This window comes from Ostrea edulis, chromosome 7, assembly GCF_947568905.1.
Source record: "Ostrea edulis chromosome 7, xbOstEdul1.1, whole genome shotgun sequence".
Lineage (NCBI taxonomy): Eukaryota > Metazoa > Mollusca > Bivalvia > Ostreida > Ostreidae > Ostrea > Ostrea edulis.
In genome coordinates, this window is record NC_079170.1 from 48,402,539 (window position 1) to 48,416,693 (window position 14,155).

At 34.1% G+C, this 14,155-nt stretch overlaps 1 protein-coding gene across 1 annotated transcript in view; it reads right to left on the reverse strand.

Moving 5' to 3' along the window:
• LOC125656457 (serine-rich adhesin for platelets-like) overlaps positions 1-14,155 on the reverse strand; it is a 106,725-nt gene that overhangs the window by 14,057 nt on the left and 78,513 nt on the right. The window contains 4 exon segments of the mRNA XM_056145735.1: positions 10,129-10,176; positions 11,992-12,165; positions 12,359-12,481; positions 13,783-13,911. Coding sequence (XP_056001710.1) covers positions 10,129-10,176; positions 11,992-12,165; positions 12,359-12,481; positions 13,783-13,911 — 474 coding nt within the window.

Consider the following 14,155-nt stretch of genomic DNA (forward strand, 5'->3'; position numbering starts at 1 on the left):
AAGCTTACAGCTTCAAAATTTCATCCTTTTGCGGATGTTTTCATCGTTTGACAACTTGTCAAAGACGATTTTTGCACGTCAGAATATATACAATGTTTCGGAAACTAAATTTTAAACTTTCAGTGGTATCAAGTTATTTTCCCCAATGAAAATTAAAAACACCGGACTTAGTTGCAACTTATTTCATGTCGATTTTTGGTATATACGAACACAATGACAAGTTCTAATCTCTTTTCCTTTAAAAAGATACTTAAAGGGACTGGTTCACGTTTTTCGAAAGAAATATTTTTTCATTTTTGATGTTAAAAACTAAAAATATATCTCATTTAATGTTGACAACCAAAATTTGGACCGTCGGAGTGCAAGGATAAGAGCAAAAAATTTTCCTTGGTTCTGTGTTATGTAAACAAAGATTCTAAGTCTTTTTATGTAAACAAACCAACCAACCAGTGAAACGTTAATTTTGTAATTTAAAGCATCTTCATATTGTACAATCACATATTTTAACTTTTAAATGACACATTTTACCTAAAGAATACTTAAGATGTGAAATATGATAAACTTGGATCAATATCCATTGATTTTGAAAACCCCGTAAACAATAACACACCTCAATTTTTGTTTTCAAAACAAATAAAAAACTATCTATAATGAGCTTCTGTCATGATGAATAACCTCAATATTTTGTGAAACCTTCTAAACATATTAGACGGTAGATTTTGATTATCTAAAGTGAAGAACAAAATTTGGAAGAAAATCGTGAATCCGTCCCTTTTGTGGATTCATGGCAACTCGAGACGTAGTTAAAGCACTTTCCAGATGACAAGAAATTAATATTTTGCTCAAATAATTTGCTTACATTCTTATGCTATTCAAAAATGTAATAATGAAATCTGTAATGACTTCATCTAACCCAAAAGAAAATTCATCTTTTAGCACTATTTTAAAATTATTGATTTGCAAATGGAGGAGGGCATTTGGGAGTGTGGGCGCACGCCTAAATACGTCCACTGAAAGAAAAGGTAGTGGATGATTAGATTCTACAAGGATTAATTATACTAAAGGAATGTCACTCATGTTTAAGAGGCATTTAAGATAAACAGGACTTATATTTCATTGCATCTTTCGAAACCTGTAATGTTTTGCTCTCATTATCTTATATTTTGTGCAAGACATCACATAAGAATTTGACTCACTTTTATTTGCTCACACACGAAATACAAACTTAAGTACAAAATTATGAAACTGATTTAGCTAAAGACATTCTACAGGACATTTACCCAGAAGTTAGTAGCCCCAAGGCGTATCCTTGTTCGCATATACATCCTCTTCTCAACATCCGCCAATATGACGACAGACATCAGAACACTGATGAGTCGGGTCCAGAAAATTACATATATTCTAGAAAGTTATGTTTGAATTTTCTAATTTGTGAGGAGTTTGTACATGCCAATATCCATATAGGACTTTTATTTATTACAGAACAGGGAGTTGTTTCCGAAAATAACGATACAGATATTTTGAATTAAATTTGATAGATTCAATAATGTCTCGTCAATCACATTCCGTTGCCAGTTCAAAATTTATATAAGAAATTCATACTTATGTCACAAAGAGATTTGAATTAATCAAATATAAAGTTATTCGAAGCATAAAGATTGATACCTTTTCTATTAAAAGAGGATTGCACCCATTTGAAGCAATGTCAATTTTGGAAAAGTGGATTTTTGATTTCTACATTGAAGGAAATCAACAAGAAAAACTGGGGTCGCAGTACTTGCTATTGAGCTACAGTGTTTTAAACATTACCTTTTTGCACTTAAAATCGACCCAAGATTTATTCAATTAAACTTGATTTGTCTGTTGGTGTCAACACAACACAAATCAATCTTTACATAAAATAAATACATAATCATGTCTTCTAACACTACAGATAAACAAATTTAACACTAGTAATGGAAATAAATAATGACCTTTTAGCACTTGATATAAGAACAAATTCATAATATAAAATTGGAGAGTTTGACAGGACATATCAGGAGTAATGTTATTTTCTAAAATTCCATATAATTTTCAAGGTGTTCTCTTAAAAGAACAAAGTACGATTGTCTACATAAAAAGGCCCAAAAATTTTCTCTCTATAAAATGTGTCTGGAATTAAACTTAATCAGAGTTTTAAGAAAGTAAAATATATGCCAGGTATACTATGTCAACAAAATCAGAATGATATTCCTAAATGGATAGCATTATGACATCACGAACAAGACATTTCCCGCCTTTTTCTTAAAATAAGGCTGAAAACTGTCAAATGTCATACAGATTATTGCTCAGAAAAAGATGTGCGCATTTGTCGAACAAAATGAAAATTATATATATTGTGTATTATTTTAAGACGAAAAACATGCTTGAATATGAATTTGCTCGACGCATGCGCTGTATGTTTTCTGAAAGGAAAACCACATGAATTTGTGGATATTTTCATTGAAAATGGCATTTTTGCAATTTTATGCCAACTTCAAGTTCTTGTCATTTGGCACAAATCATGTTGCTGATCAAATTGAGCGAATTTTGGGTTTGCTAATCTATTCCTTATTTGAATGCCAGGGTTTGAGCTCCAAGTGAAATCATCGATATTTTGGGCCAGATGACTTTAGAAACTACCTACTTCTTTAAAATGAAACATTAAAAAGTAGGGGATGGATATTTTTTGTTCTTTTTATTATTATTATTATGAATTATTGGCGAAAATACTGAATTTCCAAATTCAATAAATCACACTATTTGAACTAGTTCCAATTGTAAACTATTTGTATAATAAATTATAGAACTGAAATACACATATAGGAGAACAAAAATATTGGATAAAACTAAAACATTGGATAAAACAGGAACTGTAATATTATGCAGATCTAGAACTTTTTGATAAATCGATCACTCAGCCACAAAATATAGTCTCTGTCAAACCCTTTTTCAAATTTGAATTGACACAAAAAATTTCAAATGGATAGCGTTCAGTAAAAGATGTGTAATATGTTTGCATCAATGGGATCAGAATTGAACCAGTAAATACTTAGTTGTAGCATTCTGCGCATTTGTGCCCAAAAGCTAACTTCCGAGAAAATAAGCACCGCCTACAAATTTACCTGGTCTGTGAACCCTTGTCAATCAGGAGAAATTAAGCTTCAGATTGGATGTTTGAAATTGATGGACATTTAATTACTTGTCTTTGTGTATACGTTATCTATCTGAACTGGCGATCGAAGCATTCGTGTATTATTTTGATGCTTACCGCGTAATCCGGTTCGATAGGGAAACGGTTTTGGCCTTTTCATGTAGTGAGGGTCACATAACAATAGTAAATTTTGCATACAATTACATAAATTATAATAAAATATAGTAAGTTATCGAAAGAGAAATTAGCCGCTATAAGGGCTCTTTCTTGTGTATAATGGTTTGAACTGGGATCCAGAGGAAGAGCACATTCTTCGTCTGGACCAGTTATTGAAGGAACTGTCGGAAAATACGAATGTCCCGTTTGTGTAGGCCATGCGTTATGGAAGAGTCACACGAGACACCTTTGGTAGCCAGAGAATTCATGTAGCTATAATCTCGGCTTAGATTCAGCTTGGCTGAATATTTGGACTGACGCCTTCACCAAATCTCAAAGCAATCCTTCAGAATTCATGACTGGAAATTTACTCTCAGCTTCGGTCGGTTCTAGCAATTAATGTGCTTTTAGGTGACACTGCTGTTATTTGACTGTTAAACTAACTCCCTGTAATTATTAATTTTGCATTGCTTACCCGGTAGGTATGAAAATCCCAAATTGAAAATAGTCACTACATTTTCTGTTCAAATGATGACTTCCATGGCACAATATTTTATCCTGAAATTGAAGGGTGCTATAGTCTGTTTTATCTAGTTACTAATGCATTGCATCTCCACATTCCTACTTCTATATCGCTAATTTTAAACCAAACTATAGGAACTCTTCAATTTCGGGAGATAAAATATTGCGCCATGGAGGTCACCATATGAACGGAAAATTTTGTGATAGTTAATTTTATGGAATTTACATACTTATACGGTAAGTACTGCAGCATTAATAGTGATACAGATTAGGAGTGATATACGATGGAGTAAACGAGTGTGCAGTCGATAGCTGTTCTGAATGTTATATATCATCTTCCAATTGATTTAATATATATTATTTTTAAAGTGTCTTTTATATGATTGTGACGATAATGTACAGTGATCAATCTAACAAATCCTATAAAGAATACAAAATTAATAGCAGGGCAATTGAGGTTAATTCGCGCACATAATAGGAGTAAGTATTTCCTGTTCTGGTCACACCCACTGTGAGCCCTCTGTTTTGATAATGAAACGGTTGATAGTTACGCCCCTTTGTTAAATGATGTATCTCCCTTTGACTATGTAATAAAATCAGTGTAAATATTGCAATTAATATGTGTATTGATTAAATAGATTTAACAAGAATTGATATTAGAAAACAAAAAGACAAACAAAAATGAATATACATACCTGTTGTGAAAAGTCAGGAAGACTTTTTAGCCCTAATTAGATTATGACATGGAAAATTTTGTAGCCATACAGAGAACAGCCAATTATACAGGTTGTTTAATGTAGCAGGGACCTTGCTGGGCAGTCTGCACTATAAGTCTTCATGTGAACATCGTCGTCGCAAATGTTGTTGATGAAAATTGATGGTATTCCAATGTAAGGTAAAAACTCTAACCAGTGTCAGGATATGATTGACATTGTGGTTTAATAAATTCTGAGCAATCAACAGAAGCATCTTAGGCAAGTGGCTTACTGATAAATTGTGTATGCAACTTGCAAGCACAAGTTGTTACAGGCAAGTGGCATATGCAACTGGAAAAAGAAGGTGACTTTAAACAGGTGGCATATGCAACTGGCAGATACAAGTGGTGAGGCTAGTGGCTACAAACAGGCATAGATCTGACAAGTGGCAAGTACCAGTTGTGCATAGGGGTTAAACATTAAACACCAGGCAGGTGTAAAGAATATTTGTATATATACAAATATAAGGGCAATTGAGGTGAATTCGCGCACACAATAGGAGTAAGTGTTTCCTGTTCTGTCCACTGGTCACACACACTGTGAGCCCTCTGTTTTGATAATGAAACTAAATAAGTCACTAATGGAATTTTTGGATTACAAAGGATATTTGTATATATTGCAACTTGTTGTACCTCTTGTGTTTAGATAAACACCAGATAGGTGAAATATACTATATTGATCATTGGTCATTAGAACTCGGGTGAACCGGGTATGAGCCTAGACACTCTGTAAACACCCGGCACGTTACAATAATGATTGACTGAATATTGTTTAACGTCCCTCTCGAGAATATTTCACTCATATGGAGACGTCACCACTGCCGGTGAAAGGCTGCAAAATTTAGGTCTATGCTCGGCGCTAGTGGCCTTTGAGCAGGGAGGGAGATCTTTATCGTGCCACACCTACTGTGACACGGTACCTCGGTTTTTGCGGTCTCATCCGAAGGACCGTCCCATTTAGTCGCCTTCTATGACAAGCAAGGGGTACTGAGGACCTATTCTAACCCGGATCCCCACGGGGGTTTTGATAATGAATAATCCGTTTTCAAAGTGAGTTTGTAAAGAAAAGCCTAAAATATTATGAAACACGCCTGACAAGATTCAACCTAACGGCAGACTGTATTTGCAAATAAGACCATGGTAACGAACACAAATGGTTACTTTATACAAGACTGATGAAAATCATGCAACATTGATTTATTTGCTAGTACCCTACTTCAGTTTAAAATTGATAATACGCAAAACATGCTCTCATGCATCGAATCAGTTGAAAAGCATAAAACACTATATGTACATGTATACAGGTGATAATGGAATGTTACTTCATGACTATGGGTTGTTGACAATTCAGAAGCTGAAGTGACACCGTTTGTTGATTTTTTAAGAATGCTATTAACATCTTTATATGTTTAGTAAAACATCAAAATATAAAACAGATATGTTCAATGTATATCGAATCAATGGTTGGTAGGTTGTATATTGTTTGACGTCCCGTTCGAGAATTGTTTACTTATATGGAGACGTCACCGGTATAGGGCCTTTCAGCAGGGAGGGGTCTTTACCATGCCACACCTGCTGTGACACGAGGCCTTGGTTTTTGTTTAATATACAAAATATCTTTCAGAGTTTATGAGATATCTCATATAATTTATAAGATATCTTATATAATTTATAAGATATCTTAAAAACTGTAAATCATATGAGATATCTTGTAAAACATGTGAGATATCTTTTAAACTTTTTTTTATAAGATATCTTATAAAAGTTATAAGATACTTAAAAAGTTTATGAGATATCTTATAAAATTTATTCATGAGATATCTTATAAAATATGCAAGAGATCTTATAAAGTATATGTTTTATAAGATATCTTATAAAAATTAATTTTAAATAGAAGATGACTTCTATTTATAATAAGACATCTCATAAACTTTATAAGATATCTTGTTCGATATATATAAGATATCTTATAAACTTTATAAGGTATCTAATACAGTTTACAAGATATCTTATATATTTTATGAGATATCTTATGAACTGTAAATCATAGATATCTTATGAAATTTATTAGATATCTTATGAAATTTATTAGATATTGTATTGAAATAGAAAATATTTTTATAGAGAAATAAATATAAAAATAGCGTGCCATAGGTCCAGGATTTCCAAAAAGGACGGGGGAGGGTTGTTGTTCAGATGTGAAAGTCAAGCATTATCCAAAATACTCAACCATTTTGGGTGCCAAATCTGGAATTTTCATCTATAGATGCCAGTAAAATGCCTTGTAAATATGTGGTGAAAAGGGGATCTCCTGGGAACCCTCTTAATTTCTGAGTTATGTCACGGATTTAAACAATATACATATAGCAACGTGTTCCGCCATATTTTCACCGCCAGTGCGCCGCTTTACGCCGGTCACATGATCGACTCAATTCGGCGTATGCCGATCTCGAACACATGAAATGGGCTCAAAATTGGTAGAGGCGTCCGTACTCATTATGACTATAAGAACAGTTTGTCTACTAGACGTCTCTGTGTAAGGAGAACTTTTAATGATTCTCATATATTGATAAGGTTTAGGTGAAAGGTGAAGATAACGAACAGTGATCAAACTCATAAATCCTATAAGAAAAACAAAATAGATAATTGGGCAAACACGGACCCCTGGACACACCAGGTGGGATCAGATGCCTAGGAGGAGTACCCCCTGTCGACCGGTCACACCCACCGTGAGTCCAATATCCTGATCAGGTAAACAGGGTTATCCGTAGTCAAAATCAGTGTGCCAAGAATGGTCTAACAATCGGTATGAAACACGTCAGACAGCATTTGACCCAATGATAGGTTGTACTGGCAAACTAGATCGCTACACGTAAGATAACGACCATAGAATTTGCTGACTTTAATCGAGACGTTTGAAACCCTTGTATCGTCAACTTGGTCCAATCCATCAGACTCGGGGGGTGGGGATGGGGGAATAAGTGAAATGAAATTCACAATTTGTGTTTCACCTTCACTTTGGAATTTAGAGAAATTATGTTCCAATTCTAACGGAAAATGAAAACATACATGCATACAAAAGCATTGTATGGAAACAGAGGTCCATCGGCCATATCGCTCATTTGAGCCACTCTGGCCTTGTCGTTATTCAAGGTCAACCCCAAAGTATAACAAGTTCTTGCCATAAGGAATATATATATATATATATATACAAAATATGAAAGTAGTTCATGATATATTAAATAGGTCAGGCTTTTAAAAAGTAGGTCAAACTCCAAGGTCAAAAGATCAATCTGCTAAACAGCAGGTCAAGGCGAAAATAGCAGACAAGAATCACACAGTAACTTGCTCAACAGCAGGTCAAGGACAAAGGTATTAGTGATATCAGCACTGGTATAAGGGCACGGTGACTGCCGTGATTATTGCAGTCCATGAACCAATTGTTTTCTTGCAGTCTATCAGATTTTCCAACCACAATAAAATTTTGAAAGGAAAAATGCCAATAAACATCCAACGTCATGCACATATCTCTATGATGTACATCCAATAAACATCCGTAACATATCTCTATGATGTACATCCAATAAACATCCAACGTCACATATTTCTATGACGTACATCCTATAAACATCCAACATCACATATCTCTATGACGTACATCCAACGTCACATATATCTATGACGTACATCCAATAAACATCCAACGTCACATATCTCTATGACATACATCCTATAAACATCCAACATCACATATCTCTATGACGTACATCCAACGTCACATATCTCTATGACGTACATCCAATAAACATCCAACGTCACATATCTCTATGACGTACATCCTATAAACATTTTATCTCTTGTGTGTATATCTAGCTTAGCATGTACACTTAATAATTCCCTATGCTCATCATACACATATAGTTTGAAGCATAGATAAGTAAGCAAACATCAAGTCATAAAACCTCAATCTTATGCAAAGATAGAATCAGATATTCCATTCAAGTTCTGTGGCATCTCCAGTTCTGTAGCTTATACATATAGAAAACCTTACCAAGTACCAAATTTTGAATACAACTGCAAGGCTATTTCCACACTGTACTTTTTCAAGTTCAGTATTTTTTTTTTCTCCCCAAAGATTACAATACTAAAACATAATTGAATTTAATGGCCTGTGGAAAAGTTCAATAAAAATTTCTTGAAAACATAAAAGCATATCCTGTAAAATATTGCTGACTAGGACTATATAGCAAACTAAACTTCAAAAACATCAACCTTTAGAAAGGAGGTGTCACATAAAAAAACAACAACACACACAAAGTCTATGAAAACTTGTTCAATAATATCTTTTGCCACCCCTTTTTATTGCATCCCTACTCATTCAACTATGAAAATGAAATAATCAACAACTATCATTGACTTTAATATAAATGAAGACACAAGACCCATGGGCATTAATGTTCATCTGAATATGCAATTTTTTTTTTATCTTCAGAAAACATTGCATTATCAGCGCTTTTTATACTTCCTCATTTTTTATACTTTGTTGTTAATGATACATGTAGATATATTGGACATACAACTATCATACACAGTTAATTTGATTTACAATTCTTTTATAGGACAAAAAGCTTTATCACATCACAGTGAAATGCATATAATGCAATATCAATATATGATCAACATAGCCCCAATCTATTACATGAATCCTGGAGCCAGGGGTAATGAATTTCAAAGTTTTGTTAAAGGGCTCACTGCTTATTACAATCATGTCAATAGTTGGACTGCCTGATATCCGGGAAAAGGTTTTTTTTTTAAAGATAATTACATTAAGATCGCAAGGACAAATATCTTGGTACCAGTAGAAAGATCTTGTCACTAGAAATGCTCATGTGCAATAAGAAAGCTCTAATATTTACCATTTAAAAGTTATGACCAATGTCAATTTTTTAAAAAGTAGGTCAAACTCCAAGGTCAACAATAAAGGTCTTGTCACAAGGAAGACTCATGTGAAATATCAAAGCTCTAGCACTTACTGTTCAAAAAGTTATTAGCAAAGTTAAAGTTTTCAATACGTAGGTCAAACTCCAAGGTCAAGGGTCAAAACCTTTGGTACCCACAGAAAGGTCTTGTCACAAGCAATACTCATGTGAAATATCAAAGCTCTAGCACTTACTGTTCAAAAGTTATTAGCAAGGTTAAAGTTTCAGACAGAATTACAGACAGGACAAAAACAACATGGCCCCAGATCTTCTATCTCGGGGGCATAAAAAGACTATTAGTGTTTTTGTCAAGTCAATTTTCACAATATTCTCTGGAAATTATGCTTCTGTGGATTCAAGATCAATATTATTGTGAATTAAATGTAGTACATTTACTGTGAGTAGAGTTTATTCTATAATAAGAGAGAACACATCCTAAACACATGCATCTTCAAACTGAAGTTTTTCATGCTTTCAAACAAAGAATTGAACTCCATTCTAAAAGTAATTACTTGTACATGTATATTGGAACAGACAACCCTTACTTGTTGTAGTTGTTTCAGCAGCCACAGTTGTGGTAGTTAGGGGTTCAGCTAAATTAATATAAAACATTATGTATATTGACTACATTCAACAAACTGTAAAATTTTCAAACATCAAAGAAAATCAAAAAATTGTTGGCAATCAAAATCTTGCAATATGTTACTTTTTTTTGGACAAAGGCCTTAGTTTGAAAACTGAGAGAGAAGTATGAATCTAGTTTGTAATATTTCCTCAAAAATGACTAAGTTTTAAAAATTTAAAGAAAATCAAAATCTTTGCCATATGAACATTTTCAATACCCATACAACTACTCTGCAAAAATAAGAAGGCTCTAGCCTTAAATTAGACAGACAAACCATGTACTCATTATGTAAAATATCCTCAATACTGACCAAGTCAAACAACCTGTAATTTTCTCAGATATTGAAGAAAATCAAAATCCTTTCCATATGCTCATCTTCAATACTATATGTATTACACTCTATTCAGTAAGAAAGTCTTAACTTGAAAACTAAGGGAGGAGTTAGATGGACAAACCATACACCATCCATAGAACATTAATTTCAAATAAAGATCAAGGGGCAAAAATCCCAAAAGAGAGATTCAACTGGGTCAAAATTGCAACATGATCTAGAATGACCCACAAATAAGCTACACAAAAAATTATGAAAGAGAATTGAAAATAGAACAGAAAACTCTGAACGGATTGACATACATGTACGGGTGGCTGGATGTACACAACCCCAACGTTTTGTATTTAACAATTTACAAATACAGGTGACTCTCGATAACTCGAAGTTCAAGGGACCTTGATGAAACTTCGATAAAATTTCGAGAAATCGAGAGATCGAAATTCGGAAATTGAAGGTCCGCGGGTATGGTTCAGATTTTACAGTAACCGGAAATGTTCACCAACAAGATCATATGATATCGTTTTGACATGTTTTCCTACATATTTGTCAGGTAGTTTGATATCAAAATTTAAAAAAAAACTTATTTTGCATTCATAAAAACATTTCAAAATTTATGTATTTATTTGTTCTTTAATCATGCTTAGACAGGCATAAAAAAACCACGTTCCGATGAAGCTTTACTATCGCAAACTAAACAGAGCACAATGTTATGTCGCTTTACCCAAAAAATTCTAACGAATGCGTAAAACAATGTTTTTGAGGAACTTTTTATAAAGAACAAAAAGGAGACATTTAACAGTCTGTAGATCTCTAAATTATGTAAAAAACTTACTCTCCCACTGTCATGTCAAAAGAAATTATAGATTTTATTCATACTCGGGTTATATACAATTGTAATCATCACGACACAAAACCCCAGCGCAGGGTGTGAACTGACCAATTAGCCAATTATGTACCCAAGTGTGTCACCACCACAAAGAAGCATGGGCGATGTTTCAACTATGTAAACACCTAATTACCCCTCTGGCATTCAGCAAAATCCAGGTAAGGCCCAAGCGGAAATTATCGCACGCTTGTGTAACAGTGGGTATACGCTACCACCACTTCGAGAAATCGAGAGTGAAAAACAATCAAATGTGTTTTACGGGACACAACTTCACTTCGAGAGATCGAGAACTTCGAGAGATTGATAGTAAATTTGCTTTGTTATATAGAGAGAAAAATCGGGATCATAATTTCACTTCGAGAGATTGAAATTCGAGCCATCGAGAGTCACCTGTACTTGAATTTTGTACTTATTCCTGTCATGTCAAAACAAATGCTACTTACCTTGATTTGATTTTGAATATTTAAACACGGATCACAAATCGGTCAAATTTTAAATGTTCTGTCACAATTCTACTTCATCAATATTTCCTAATTTACATTTCTTGTATATGAATGAGAACTTACTAGGACAGACTTCTGTGTTACAAATTTGGGTTTGTGAAAGTTCGCCAGTACAATCAGCGCCGAATCCCTCCTTGGTCGGATTAGTGCAGGACCTTGTCCGCGTCTGGGTTCCATTGCCACATTCCTTGGTACAGTTTCCCCAAACAGACCAGTTAGAAAGACCACCATTACGATCTGAAAAATTTCGGTAAATACTATGATGTGTGGTTTATGACTTTTAACTGCAAGTAATCTAGTTTATATTAAGCAATTTTCATTACCTTTCTTCAGGCATAAACAATTTGTAATCAAACTTCATGTTACCTTTCAAGATCCAGATTTGCTGGCTTATATAATAATGGTTGTGGCTTTCCTTACAATAACCTACCTTTACACACATTGTTGGGTCCCAGAATGTAGCCATTTGTACAAGAACAGTTGTATCCTCCTTGAGTGTTGGTACAATTACTATTGGTAGCATAACAAGGGGAGGTCTTGCACTCATCGATGTCTGGAAGAAATCAAGTAATCTTGTATCAGTCTACCTAACAGCCACAATCATGCAAGAGTTTAATTACAGTTTATGTCCTCTCTAGTCGTACAGGAAGTCGACATTTTGTTACCAAAACAACCCTGCATCAAGACATTCCTTTTCATGTGTTGCACAGAATTTATTTTTATGCCCATCTACCCCTAACGTCTTGAATTTCTACCAACAATAGACAGATGAAATAATTTGTTCTAGCATTACATAATACCCTCATTTTGCCAAAAATCACTTTATATTCCTTGTTATCAAAATCATTTATACAGATTTTGTTAAGAAATGAACTTCATGAACATAATGTCATGATGTGTGTATATTTAGATTTTACAATGTCTGTGTTATTTACTACATATTAATATGAGACAAATGACATATATATGACGTGTGAGGTACCACTGGCAAAACTTGCATACATATAATTCTTAATCACAATAAATCATTACCATTTCCAATCATATTTAAAATCAAAAGGATCTACAAATCAATACATTTGCACACATCAATATGGTTAATCAAGGCCCCGTTTTTCTTGAGAAGAAGACTTAAATTTCTTTTCCCACTATATTCCCATATAAAATTTTGTTCCCCTGATGTGGCCTAATCCTACCCTGGTGGCCATGATTTGAACAATTTTGAATTATACTTGCCTATTAATATGAACATTCATGGTCACGCTGTAAATGAGAGGATTTTTCCTATCTTTTCCCATTTAAAATTTTAATCCCCTCTTGTAGCCCCACCCTGTCCCTGGGAGTCATGATCTGGAAGAACTTGAATTTTCATTACGTCGGAAAGCTTCGATCATCTTTTCTGGCCCACTGACTCAAGAGAAGATCTTTAAATGACCCCCACCCAATTGTAGGCCTTTTCTTCATTATCATTGAAAGAGGAGATGGTCCTCCATTTACACAAACTTGAATCCCCTTCACTCAAGAATATTGTGTGCCAAGTTGGGTAGATTTTGGATAAATGGTTCTTGAGAAAAAGTTGAAAATGTGAAAAGTTTACATTAACACAAATGCAGCTGTTGACAGACAACGGACAAAGTTATATTTCGTTTCAGTTGACCTTTAAATAACAAAAGTTTATGTGAGCCTTTGGATCGAGTGATCTAAAATTGGGTAGTGGAATGTTTCAGGGTCTATAGAGCTGATGGCCTAATGTATATGCCTCATCTACAAACAGTATTCAGCAACTCCCAGTTACATATATGTAACCTTTGTGTTGCTGACCCCTGAGAGGTCATATGTGTAGCTACCACCTACCGTTACATGAGGTCCCATCTGCTGCCAGTTGGAAGCCGGTAGGACACTGACAAGTATCAGTACCATTCACCTTGGCACACTGTTGATTCAAGCAGGTGGCTTTCTTGACTGACTCACACTCAGTTTCCACTGTGAAATACATGTACTATTTCTTTAAAAATACATAAAAATGCAAATGAAATATTTTTAAAATTAGATTGTTGTTAACATGTCACAAAAATTTCAAAACAGTGAGATTAATTCAAGAATTAAAAGTTTCTTGCTATATGCATGAACCTACACATGTACACCTGCCAGACTGCTCATTTTTTAATTAATCAAGCTTCATTCAAAATGTTGCTGTTAATAACTACAGACCTTTCTGAAATCTATG